Here is a 13,878-nt window from a genome sequence, read left to right as displayed (position 1 = left end):
ATTTTTATATTATATGATAAATATTAATACTTAATATAAAAATAATTTTAATATATACAAGAATTTTGTGAAATATATTATTAATGACATATTTGGCCTATTTCATCGTACTACTTTCAAAGTAATTTTTCTTTATCCAAGAAATTCGTATCGTGTATAAGTAATATGTATAAATGTATACAGAGTAAAATTTAAAAAAACCCAGTAAAACATGCATGATGTTATATAACCCATACTATTGGGCTATTTAACAACCCAATCGATGATACAAAAAAATATATATATCGATATTAATAGAATAGTGTTTTTAATATAAGAAGATAACGCGTGCATTTTGTATGAAAAATTGAGCAGCAATGCACATATATTCTTCATATAGGAGAATCAAAAAAATTTTTTACTTAAAAGAAAAATTTTCAAATAATTCGCACTCTCTCTTATGAAATTAAATCTGAACTCTTGTTCCGAACAAAAAGATAGTCTTGAAAGTTTAAAAGCGAGTCTTATAGACTTCTTAAAAACTAACACGCTCGAGATTATCCGAACGTAATAATTTGAAGAGAAAATCTTCTGGTTAGTAACGATATATGGGACGCTTAATACAATAAACTTTTCTTCATGAGGAACCTCTTTTCGTATTCCAAAACTGTCTGGAGAAATCACTTTCTTCCCAAACAGTGAAAAAATTTAATTCCTAATCGATTTTAAAGCTTATTTTGTTCTTTTTTCTCAAGGAACTTTTGCTTATTTTAAAGTAACACTTTTTTCATTCGATCTCGTTTACCCAATATATTTTTTTAACGATGATTGATCTTTCACTTTCATTTCTCTTGAGATTTTGTTCTTCATAAAAGAAACAGCAACTACTGATTATCATTTTGTCTCTAATTATATAACACAGTCGATCGTCTCATGTTCTTCTTCTACTTGATTTATGGATTTTTTGGCAAGAATAAATGTAGAAGCATTATTTCAGATGCTCGGGATACTGTTTTCTTCGATCACGCTTATGCAGATTGTTGCTTTCAATGTAGCTTAGTTGTGGAACTTTGACAAATTTATCAACGGTATTGTTGGCATCTTCTTCGGGATGCTTGTTCATCAGATGCCTGCTCAAGCTGGATTGTTGGGTGAATCTTTTGTTACAGAAGATGCAGAAAAACTGGGGGAACACGCGACATTCGTATCTGCGATGACGAGACAGGCTCCCCGAGGATTTGTACCCGTTATTGCAAATATTACACTTAAATTCGCCGGTGATGTTGCGGGGTTTTTTTTTACGGCAAGCAGATGCCGATTTGCAATGGCGATTCAGAGAGTATAGGCAGGCCAGGCCCTTGCCGCAATCGGGGCAAAATACGGGGTATTCTTTGTAGATTTGTGAGTTCTGCGTTGCAGATCTTCTCGAGTTGCAGTTCTGCGTTTCAGGCACAAAAGATGTCCGATATCCCGTCTGATCGATCGAAGGACCAGTGTTGAAATGAACTGAATTGTTAATGGTGAGATCAACTGCGTCCATGGGTGACGTTTGCGGCTTCAGAAATTTAGACTTCATTTCTGAAAATCAAAATGGCGATGTTAAGGAAGATCGTGGTGGAATCGGGATTAAAAGGCAAGAAAAAAAAAGAAAAATAAAAGCTTTATTATGCCTTAAAAGGAAATGTTTGAAGACGGACAGTGGGACGAATATGGAAGATGTGAAAGATTCAGAAAATCGCGGATTTTGATGAAAGATTAATATTGACGGTGATTAAACAAGCAGCTGTTAGTGATTTGTTGCGATAAATAAATTTGAGTTATTAATATTGAATCTCGAATGACGCGCGAAAAATTTATCAAATCGATAATAGAAAAGGAGATAAAAAATTGAAAAGACTAACAAAAAGGAAATACATATATTAGAACACGGGTAAACGGTTTTCAAAAAAAGGACGATCGGATTATCTAACAATGTTGCTTGAAAGAAATTAAATAATAAAGATTAATGACTAAAAGAACGCGCGACTTCGCAATTTCATTCATGGATAATTGCGAATATCATGAAGGACAGCGGGGTAGAACAGAAGGATATACATATATTCCAGTAATAATTATTGAATACATACGTACATGTAGTAGCGATACGAAGTTCCCGGCATAGGACGGCGCCGAGAAGAAAATTAAGAATAACGTGTGCGCCATGATAATAATAAAGATTTTAATAAATGCACAAGTTTCAATAAATTATTTACAGATTACAAGAATTATGTATAATAAACTTTATAAAAAATCAATAATAAATATTCGTTTAAAATATAAAATATAATCAATAGAAAGTTTCGTTTAAAAAATCTTCTGGAAGACAACGTACAAATCCGCATCGAGCAAAGGAAATTTCGATTGCAGGAAAACGTGGAGGCAATAAACGATTATGGCGTCTCATTGAGACTGATTTATTGGTACGTTTGCTACTATAGATAATGTGTATCTATGGATCTAGGCACAAAGTGTTATCAGCGTCTAAAACTTTATTAACGTTCTGGAATCCAATTTGTAAGAATTGGATCATGTTAATAAGATATAAGGTATACTATTGTAAAATAATGTTCTTCGTGCGATGGATGTTCTTCGTGTTCTTCGGGTTTGGATAGGATCGTTGCGTGATTCGAGGTGTACACGTGTTACAAGTTTTACTTAATCTTCTAAGGAGCGCTAAAATCTTCGGCGATAAGCTATAAATAATTTTCGCGGGAAGACACAGGAGGTGGTACAGTCATTAAACAAGTGTCTACTTGAGTCATTCTTCACAGAGATGTCGTAGTAAAACTTCCACTTCCGAGGTGATGAATTCTACCCAGAATAGTTGCGCGTTCTACGAATAGATCTTCAATAACGGATTCTTCAATTACGGGACGGCAAACTCTTCACTTGATGATCTTCCGGACACACTGCTTCCTTGGCGGTTGATAAAAGTTGTGGTTCTGCATCAGATGACGGCGCAAACTGACGTTTTGCGTAAAACTGCGTCCGCATAGGTCACAGGAAAAGTTCCTGCGACCGCCGCACTCGTACTTCAAATGCTTCGATAGACTGGGTTTGACCTTGTAACCTCGACCACACTGGGGACACTTGAGGGTGAGATCCTCATCCTTCAGGTAACTCGCGTGTCGCGACTTCCGGGGCGGCCCCGGCTCAATGGTCGTCCAGATTATACCTGGAAGAAGACGAAGATGACAGTCGTGTTAGTCGTGAATTCACTTTGCTGACCGAGATCGTTAGACGCGAGTCTTAACGATCGAGACCTGATCCGCGCTAACCCGCTAGATCACGTTTCGACTTCTCGAGAAGAAACACGAAAAGGAGTTCGGCGTGGTCGTCAAAAATTCGCGACTCATAAAACCATTTAATCGATCAGCAATCGTACAACTCGATTGCATAATTAAAGCGACGACTAGCCGCTTAATCTACCATCAACTATTGACATTCGTCAGGGAAGGGAAAGGAGGGATTAAACTATTTCAAAGAATTATTTCAAACTGATATGAGATCGCTCACGTATCTCTCTTTCTTAAGAATTTCTTAGGAGCCATGATCCAGGATGGATTACAATGGTAAATAGTCTACATAAGATTAGATGCTATCCCGTGATCGACGAAGTCGACTTTATGGACTCCCTTCAAGTGCCGTTCAAGGCTCGTTTTTTGAGTGAAACTTTTGCAGCAGTAGACGCACGGGAAATAGCGTTTCCCGCCGCACTCCCAATTCATATGTCTGCGCAGATTGCAGAGCATCGTGTAGTCGCGTCCACATTTTCGACAGGCGAAGCGGCTCAAGCGGGACCTCGAGAAACCTGCTAAACGAAAGAAAATATTACTCTGAGAATGCGTCCGTATGCGTGTGATACATCGACGATCGAATTTTGACAAAGTGAAATTCTAGATTGACGCGAATGCGGGAGATCAATGACGACATTGTGTTTCTTGCAAAAACATCTTAAGACATCGACGACGACAAACTTAAACACGATATCAATTAATTCCTCATCGTTTTTTGCGCCATCTGATAACATCAGCATGCAAAAACTTACACCGAGAATATTTTATCAATGGCAAATCGAATTGAATTCGTTTTATATACTTTCATTCTTACTACGTGAACAAATTTCGAGATATCGATTCGTTCATCGTGCAAGCATTTGTCATAGATAAAACTCTTCAAAAGTTCATACGTATAAATAACGAAATAAATTCTAAAAAAGTAATGTAATATATTAGAAGAAAACATACTAATATATTGTTATGTGTTATAAGTCCGCTCTTATCAAGCTGAAACATGACAACATATATTTCCAATATAATTTATTATGTGCAACTTATAAAGATTAAGATTTTTTGTTAACTTTGGTAACTATGCAAAACTAGAGGCTAGTAATACCCGAAAGGTTTATACAAAACATTCTTCACGTTGTTTTTCATGCGTAAGTTTTACGGAGTTTAAAGTCTAGTATATCTTCATTCGACGATTCTCGAATCTTTGGCACAAGTTCTCCCAACTCTCGATTTGCAGTTTTCAACGTCATCTTCCAGCGAAATTATCTTGCTCGTCGTTCTTATTGATAGATCATTTGATCGTACATCTTCCTCGGATTATTGTATCTCTTCTTTACGGGCATCACAACGTTATGATGATGCGTCAGATGCCTACGCAGACTGACGTTTTGCGTGTACTTGTTCGGACACAGGTGGCAGGAGAATCTTCGTTGACCGCCGCATTCAAAGCGTACGTGTCTTGCCAAGTTGTGCTTTAACGAGTACCTCTTCCCACAAGCGGAACACTGGAGAGCCTGATCTTCATCGTTGCTAGAATTCCTCGCATTCGTTCTAACTCTGGAAATCTTCGTCGGGGTAACATGAGCTTTTCGCTTGTAGACCACGGGATTCTCTGGAGGACGGAAGCTCTCGTAAAAACCTGAAAAAATAACGTTCATGCGCTGATTAGTATATAGAATCATAAAACGAAACTCGCACACACTGATCTTCTCCTTGTTTTATGTGACTTATGGAGCCCAGTGGATGACCATGGAACAATCTGATACATATCGTATTATCCTCAAATACAGATACTTTGCCTTAAAGAAATATATCTTGCGCTATTAACGTTAACAAGACATACTTACATAACTGTTACATTTTATTCTAAGGATGTAGGTCATAATTTCTAACTTCGTATAATTATCCTTTGATAAAACATATATAAATAGCAAAATAAAATTTTTGAAATAATTCAATTTAATTTTTTCATAAAAGAAGTCATAATTTATGTATTCAAATACAAGAAAATGCATGTTTTAAATTATACTTCTGTTGTGAAAAAATTAATCATAAATTCTATCAGGAAGGTAATCGTACCACTTTTGATATATATCTTTTTAGAATGTTTCGGTATAATTTAAAAATAAAATAAGAGATTAAAAAAAATTGTGCGCAAGAAGAAATCTGAGATCCCATACTTAAGCTGAAATACGCAGAATACTTAAAAATTTTCGTAAAACAACTGATAAATTTTTCATATGTTACGTGTAATTCTTCAAACTGTATATTCAAACAATTTTTATTTTTTTCAAAATTCATTAAGGTTCTGTATTCTGAAAAAAAATAAAACCGATATAATACCTAGAAAATGCAAATTAAGGGATTATTAAAAAAAATCATGCTGCTGATGCATCAACCTGTTACAAAAATAAAGTTTGCTAATATAGCGCCGTTAATCGACTACGGTAATGATATCAATAATTTTTTACAACTATTATGTTTCTATTTCACACCATGCGTCGAGCTTCACAAAAAATTCAGTTCGTCGCATTTTTTATTAACTTCTAATCATCGTAACTACGATAATGTTTTTCTATTCAAGGATAAAGGAAATTAAGGGTTAGCAAATTATTTGTATTGCAACATGCCCGTTTATTATTAAATCAAGACAACTAATTATTCGCCGATATAGATCCGAACATAATTTCCGAAAGTAGATTTTTCTTTCGAAAATGTAATGGGGGCACAAAAATATTGTGGGCATTCAGCATATGTTGTCGCAATTTGCCGTTTTGGGTATATCTAGAGGGACAAAGGGAACATGCGAAGTGTTTCTGCCCGCCACATTCGAATCTCAGATGTTTCACTAGATTGTGTCTTGATTGATACGTTCTGCCGCACTGATGACAATTGAAGGCATTATTCCTGAAGGTTTCATCTACGAGGCTTCGTGTGGCAACTGACGGCAATTCTGTAAAAGAGGAATAATCGGTTAGTGTATCAAGCGCGGTAAGTGCAAGTTTCTCGAGTTAACACCAATAACACGTATTTTCCGACTGCCAAACCTGATGCCAATTTTCTTTCCTTCAAGCTGGGGAGAGAATAAGGGATAAATCTCGTATACGATTGTCTATTAAAAATTTATTTATAAATATGATATATATATATATATATATAATATTGCGTTTCTTGAAACAAATTTTTCCAACAATTCAATCAAGATATTATTATACATTTCATCTTAGTTTCCAAGAATCGCATAAATTATTTATTTAATTTCGGCGATTCATGTATTGTTAAACTGGAATATATTACATATTACAATTCAATATTTTGTAATACGTGAATGCTCTACTGATGGGGCATTTTATCATTCTTTGGTCTTAAAAATTTGCGTCCTTGCACAAACAAATTATAAATTATGATAATAAATATGTAACATATAAATTCAAGCAGTAAAATAATTAAGATAAAATAAGATAAAAAATATAAGACAAAATAAGATAAGATCGGTTATAAGAAACATTTAGATAAAAAATTTATACGAAAACAATCATTTTCAGAAATGTTCAATTCGAACTATTATACAGGGATGTTACTTGCAACACTTATTACCATTACTTTTTTATAATAAAATACAATTCAGTAATAATGTTACAATTTTTCATGATGGTAACGCCAGAACAATGATGTCAGAATTGAGAAAATCACTTTTGAAAATTAATTTGTTGTTTATTGACAAAAATAACTCATTACTTTAGTCATATGTAACGAGTAAAATAACGAGTAACCTTTTTTAATGAGTAATGATAACGTTATTTTTTAAAAGTGACTTTTCCTGACGTTACCGCGTTACCGCGTTACCGTTACTATTACCGTTATAAAAACAATGTAATCATTACCAAATCGTTACTATAAAAAAATAACGATAACAGCAACGGCGTTACAAGGAATGCATTACTCTCTCATTCTTGCTATTATGTATGTATATATACGTTTCCTACTTTATAATTACGTATCAAATTGTATATTGTTCAAAATCTTTTTATTCATCGCATGTGATTGATTAAGAGATCGAAGATTCACGAGACGTATTCGCTTCGCTCCATCCGAAGGAACTATAGATAAATTAGCAGTCATTGCGATTCATCCATCAAAAACACCAGTCCTAAAGTGAATTATTTATTTATTTTTATTTATTCTGTTTATTAAAGATGCGCTTAGGTACCGAGAACTTCGGTGGCATGTAAAGGTTGTGCCTTTGTAAAAGATGACGACGCAGACTAATATTCTGCGTATACTTAGACGGGCACAAGTGACACAGGAAGTTTCTCTGGCCGCCACATTCGAACTTCATGTGAGTCTTCAGATTGCGCTTCATCTTGTATGTTCGCCCGCATTGCGGACACGTTAGTGACATCAGCGGTGTCAACGGCGTACTTATTGCGTCTTGCGGCTTCTGAAATCCATACACGAGCCCTGCAAACGAAAAAAGAGCTATGTTAGAGTATTTCTTCACATCTGAAACGCTGTGACACGACTGACGTAACTGAAGTTGATTCGTGCCCATAAAACTGGACAGGATAGACACCTCGAAGAACGGTGGGACAAAATCAATTGCATGCACGAATTTGGTATTCGGTTTCTTTTCGCACACGCGAACACTTTATTATATCCCTTCTCGACCGCACAAATATTATACACACTATAACACGTATTACAGTAGATCAAGAGTATAATAAAGGATGTCAGAATCACACTCGTAATTGTCGAAGTGAAAGAACGTTTCTCTTTCCTCGCGTGTAACAATGAAAAATAGATAATTTATTATTATAAAAAACCTTTCATTTCTCCTTTATTAGTTGACTAAATTTATTTGATTACTTTTTACACATACTTTATTACTTTATTACATTTAATACTATATACAGATGATTGGCAATCAAAGAAACTGTAATGATAAAGTCTTTTCTTTGGTTTGAAACACAAACTGTACCACATTAATTTCCAGACAATGTCTTCATATACTTATCTTATATTTTGTCTAAAATAATATTTTAATTCATACTGCCTGGTTTAATCTATTATTAAGTCTATATGATTAAGTATTATTATATACTATCATACACTTAAATATAGTATCAAACACTTAATTACTAGATACATTATAGCAATTTGGTTTTGATATAATTATCAAAATCATTATTTCTATTATCTCTTGCTTTGTATGCTAATAAAATTACAGCAAATTCTGTATTATCAATTCTGTATATCAAAAATCAAGTTTCACACAAGTGAAGTAAATTAAAAGTAACATACACAACATGATTGAATGCAAAAAATATAAATCATAATTGATTCCATGACAAGAAATGTTTTGTATCGATGATATCGATGTGTTACATTAACAATATCATAAAGTTGACGGAAGTATAAACAAAACATACGTAATTTTAATTTAGATATTATCTATATGTGTAGAATGTCAGTTTAAGAAAATAAGGTAATTTTTAATCATCGCTCAATACTTATTTAGATATAACTAACGTAACAATTATGTTACTAATCTCTTACAAACTAGGTCTCCTTTTTAAAATTTGGGATAAGGGAAAATAAAAAGAATAAAAAGATACGTACACGGAAAAAAACTATTTTGCTGAAGTATTTAAAAATTTAGACACAGATCTGAAAATAATTTTGTTGCGAAATAATTACGTAAGAATTTAAAGCATGATATGAAACAGTCTAATCAATTTCTACGCAATTATTTTAATGATCTAACAAAATAATTTTCAGATTTAATTTGTATCTATCTAAATTTTTAGATATTTGAGCAAAACTATTCTTTCTATGTAAACTACATCAATCATAAAGACGATCAATGCATATTAGTCAACAAAAATCACACAAATTCAATTATTTATAACGCATTAACGCTAAAGTCAAAACATCAAATACAAATCAAAGTATTTATAGTTTTAATGTTTCGATCGCACGTGACGATCCAGATTGCTCTTCTGGGCAAATCGACCTTTACAAATAGGGCAGACGAATTTCGGCTCTACTCCACACTCGTATTTCTGATGCCGCCACAACGACGTAAAAAATGCATATACCCGATTACATCTGATGCATACGTGCTTTTTCTTCGATTTTCTCGCCTTATTATCATACTCATCCTGAGATTGACGATCCTTGTTGCATTCGTACGCTTTATGTCGCAGTAGCGAGGCCTTCAAAGCAAACGTCCGACTGCAATCGTTGCAGAGATACTTACGAGGACCCTTTCCGCCGATAATTATGCCTTGACCTGAAGACATCGAACGGAGACGTCTAGTGTACGTTGCAATTCGCGACGTCGATGGTAAAGTGGGTATCGTCCAATTGGCCGGACTATATGTCGTACCTGCGAATCAAGAAGAGAAAAGATGAAGTTCAATCTCGATGATATTGGCTCGAGGCTTAAATTCGCATAAGTGACATCGGTTAAGTCCTCGAAAAAGCAACTGGTGCGCATAATATAAATTATATAAAATATATAAGATATCTGAAATATAATGTGTAATCACAATTCTTAATGATAAATATACGTAAATAGATAACATAGATTTAATTTTTTTTACTATTTTCATTAATTATCGATCGAAAAATGAAAGGCCAGGAAAGAAATTTATTTTACATTTATTTTAATAATATATATATAATAAAATTTTATTCGACGTAAATGTTATATTTTTTTATCTTTTATCAACATACATATTTTGTCAAGATTGAAAATAACAATATTATACAAGACTTCTATAAAATTATTTAAATTGCGGCTAATATAATTAGCCATTTTATGATGACAAAACTTTGGCGTTATTCTTATATCCTTTCAAATACAAAAATATGATAAATAAATCGATAAAAAGAAAGCTTTTTAAAATAAAATTTAATATATTTTTAAACAACAATTGTTAACATTTTGAAATGTTAACGCACATATGTATTCAATTATTAGTAAAATAATTTTAATCCCAACAGATTTAATTTTTTATAATAATAAAAATTTTACTTTTGCATATTGTATCATATTTGCATTAAGCATTACATTATCGAAGCACATTATTAATAGTTCATAAAATTAGAAGATAAATCATCATTTAATTTAACTATTTTTTACGTGGCTATTTTAATCTCCATATACTCTTTCAATCAGAATTTCTTGTATTCGCCTATCCTTACGAAAAAATATGATTGGGAGCCAATAATACTATTAACCAATAATAACTATTGATGGCTCAATAGTTACTATTCGTCGATCAACAGTTATGATTGAATATCAAAAGTTATTATCGGCTCCCAATCACATTTTTTCGTAAGGATAATCATGTCCAGCCACGCAGCAATCAAATATAATTCAAATATAATTCATACAATGAAACAAGTTAGAGATTTTGCGTAAAATCAGGATAAACATTAAACGCATTGGTCTCCTGTGCATGAAAATTCATTTCAACATCGGTATGTGTCTCAAAAACCTGTTGATGACCATATTGCGAATTCTGTTCTAAGAGATGCTGATGGCGCGCCAGTATGTGTTTCATCAGGCTATCCTTGTATCTGGTTCTGTGTGGACAAAAGGCGCATTTGAACTTCGGGTCGACTCCACACTCGAAATCGTGATGCCGCTTCAGATGGTGCTTGTGCTTGTAAGTTTTGCCGCAGGTGACACAGGTATGTTTGGATATCGCAACGTATTTCAGATCAACTGAAACAGAAAAAAGTTTATCAACGATTAGCACGAATCATTTTTCCAATGAGAAATGTGATGCTTCATGACGATATCAAGCTTCTTCTGGGAGCGCTCGGGTAGTAAAAGTAATGTTCTCCGTTCTCACCGTGACATTCCGTTTCTGTCGTCCACTAAATATGCTTAGCGTGAACATCAAAAGGCAAACACAAATGTTATTCTGTCTTATGGAACCTACCACAGTATGGATTATCTACATATCGTATATCTAACAATTATAATAGGTACCTAACCACTTTTCTTAAACCTACTTACCTCTTTGTTATTCTTATCCGATCGCTAATTATCATCTTGCATTCTCAAAGAGATTCATGATTTAGAGTCTATGCTACAGAATGTAATTAACGTATCAAAAGAATAAGGAAAACCATAGGATTTGGTTGGCAAGGAATTTTAAAGATATTAGTTTTAGAATGAAATGTAGATTTTATTAAATTACTCAAAGATTTAGCTTAAATATAAGCTAAATAAGATAATCTTCATCAGACAGATTTCTACGTTAGGATAGCGATACAAATATGGAATGCTTCACAATTGAAACAAATTGATAACAAAAAATATACACATATCGAAACTTTTCTACATATACGTTTTTAGACAATAGTCAAGATTTCTTTTCAGACGTTCAGACTGAAGACATTATCAGCATATATTAGAAATCTTAAAGAACGAGAAATTTCTCATTTATTCTCGTATTGTCCCTTCATCATTCCTACGAAATCGAGAGATCTTGGTAAGTCTTCGACACTCGAGCAAATAGAAAGTCGACATTACTTAATAGGCATACGTCGAGAAAGTTTTTCATGAATCCTGATGCTTGGAGATGATCATACGAGGTACGAAGCCGTGCTTGGCGTGTTTCATCATGTGAACTTGAAGATACGACTTGTAAGTTGCTTTGTACGGACAGTAGGAGCATTGATGCGTCGGCTGCTTGCCGCACTCGTTCGTCACGTGCCTCCTTAGATTCTTCATCTGATGATAACGGCGATCGCAGTTGTCACAGGCGAAGCGACCTTGACCACGACACCGCCGTCGATCCTTCCCCGTAGCTCTTTGAACCACGTAATAGCTCATCTTCGTGTAACCTGAAAACACGAAGAGTACTTTATTAATACTGGAAGTAGCACTGGTCTTCGTCATCCTCGTAGTTTGATGGGAAAAAAGTATTTCATTAATCGATGTCTATCTTAAATCGAACATATAAAATTAATTAATATAAACGAAACTATTTTGTTGACAAAGTCAACTCAAGTCCTACGTGATACAGTAAAAAATAAATAATTGCAACAGGATAGTTTTCGAGTCGGCTGGATCGTAAAATTTTAATGTGATCGAAAAATAACAATATAAGAAGAATATACAAAGCTATATGAGAAGAGGTCTGCCAAATATCTGGAAAGTATAATATATAATATCACAAGCATGCAAATACAATTACACATCCTCATGTGCATTTTATTTAAAAAAAGAACATTCTTAAATTAATTCTTCAGAACTTGTTCTATATATACTCACGCTTTGTATTCTTCATACCATCTATATATAGTACGATTATTCGTAAATTTTCTCATCATTGTCTTCCTAAATGCACTGTTAAGAATTGAACGACGATTGAATTCGTCTATGTATCTAGTGTATTAGGATCTAGTTTCTCTAAGAATTAAGAATGATATTAGTGAGGAAATAATAATACGCGTCAATATTTCTCTCAATGTGTATTATGAAGATAAAGAGAATATTTTACAAGCCACTGTTACAACAATTGATCATTCGAACATTCGTTCTAACTCACTTTGACGCGTTATTAGTTAATAATAAGATGTCAATTTTATTTACAATTGCACAAGATATTCTTCTACGTAACTGATACTCTATGGAGATATTTCCCACGCAATTAATGAGAGGATGTGACAATGTTACAAATGTAATTAATTATGTTTTTCGTTTTATAAATTAATGATTCTATAAATATTTGAATATACTATATATATATATATATAATATAACAAATCTTCACTAAATACAGAAACATACTATACACATCAATATAAAAATTGATTTATTATCTTAAGACAGAAAGAAGTTTTTAATATCACGATGCGAAAAATCAATTTTGTCCCACACTTTGCAAAACAGAGTCAAATAAAATTTATTTACGTTTGATAAATATAAAAATATATAATTCGATTATCTATAATTCTAATCCCAGTAATAAAAAAGGAGAATAAATAAAGTTGTTCGACAAATGATTAATCATTAGGAAATGGGAACGGTAAATTTGGATGTACATGTGTGATGTGCTTCGTTATGCTGGCCTTGTACTTGCTCTGATGCTTGCAATAAGGGCACTTGTGCTTCGGCGCCTTACCACACTCGACTACGATATGTCGACGTAATGATCTCTTCACTTTGTAGCATCGCCCACAACGAGAACATGGGAAATTCTTTGGCTGTTGAACTTCCATCACTATTTGGCCTTCGCTTGATCGATAAATCGATTTGATTCGCTGCGAAGACAATGCCAAAGGATCGATGTCCCCCACAGTGTTGAAGTGCCATTCTGAAAATGTTTGTGCGATTGTTAGACGGGAATTCATTTATGACATTTTGCTACACGTAAATATGTGTGTATATATATGTATATAAATCGTAAACTTATTATGTGAGATCAAAAGCATTCGCACAGGTGTTCTTCCGACAGCAACGTCGATCCGATAAAGACTTATTTAATATATGAATCGAGTAACAATTTATTTCATAAAAAAAATTTTAATACAATATTTGTTGCTA

General features: G+C 33.4%; 1 protein-coding gene across 10 annotated transcripts in view; it reads right to left on the bottom strand.

Annotated features, from left to right (window-relative positions):
- The window catches only part of LOC108754628 (longitudinals lacking protein), a 226,807-nt gene that overhangs the window by 82,830 nt on the left and 130,099 nt on the right, over window positions 1-13,878 (bottom strand). Inside the window, exon 7 of one of the 10 annotated variants that reach the window (XM_018497070.1) lies at window positions 769-1,557. The exons of 7 other annotated variants lie outside the window; for them this stretch is intronic. In XM_018497070.1, the coding sequence (XP_018352572.1) occupies window positions 968-1,557 (590 nt within the window). In that variant the 3' untranslated portion in view covers window positions 769-967. Of the gene's footprint in view, window positions 1-768; window positions 1,558-4,562; window positions 4,948-9,253; window positions 9,697-13,878 lie in introns of those variants that run through there. 2 more of the 10 variants (XM_018497078.1, XM_018497074.1) reach the window with 2 other exon arrangements.

Source organism: Trachymyrmex septentrionalis, unplaced genomic scaffold (assembly GCF_001594115.1).
Source record: "Trachymyrmex septentrionalis isolate Tsep2-gDNA-1 unplaced genomic scaffold, Tsep1.0 scaffold80, whole genome shotgun sequence".
Classification (NCBI taxonomy): domain Eukaryota; kingdom Metazoa; phylum Arthropoda; class Insecta; order Hymenoptera; family Formicidae; genus Trachymyrmex; species Trachymyrmex septentrionalis.
Note: the sequence above shows the minus strand (reverse complement) of the source record. Positions and strands in the feature narration are given on the sequence as shown.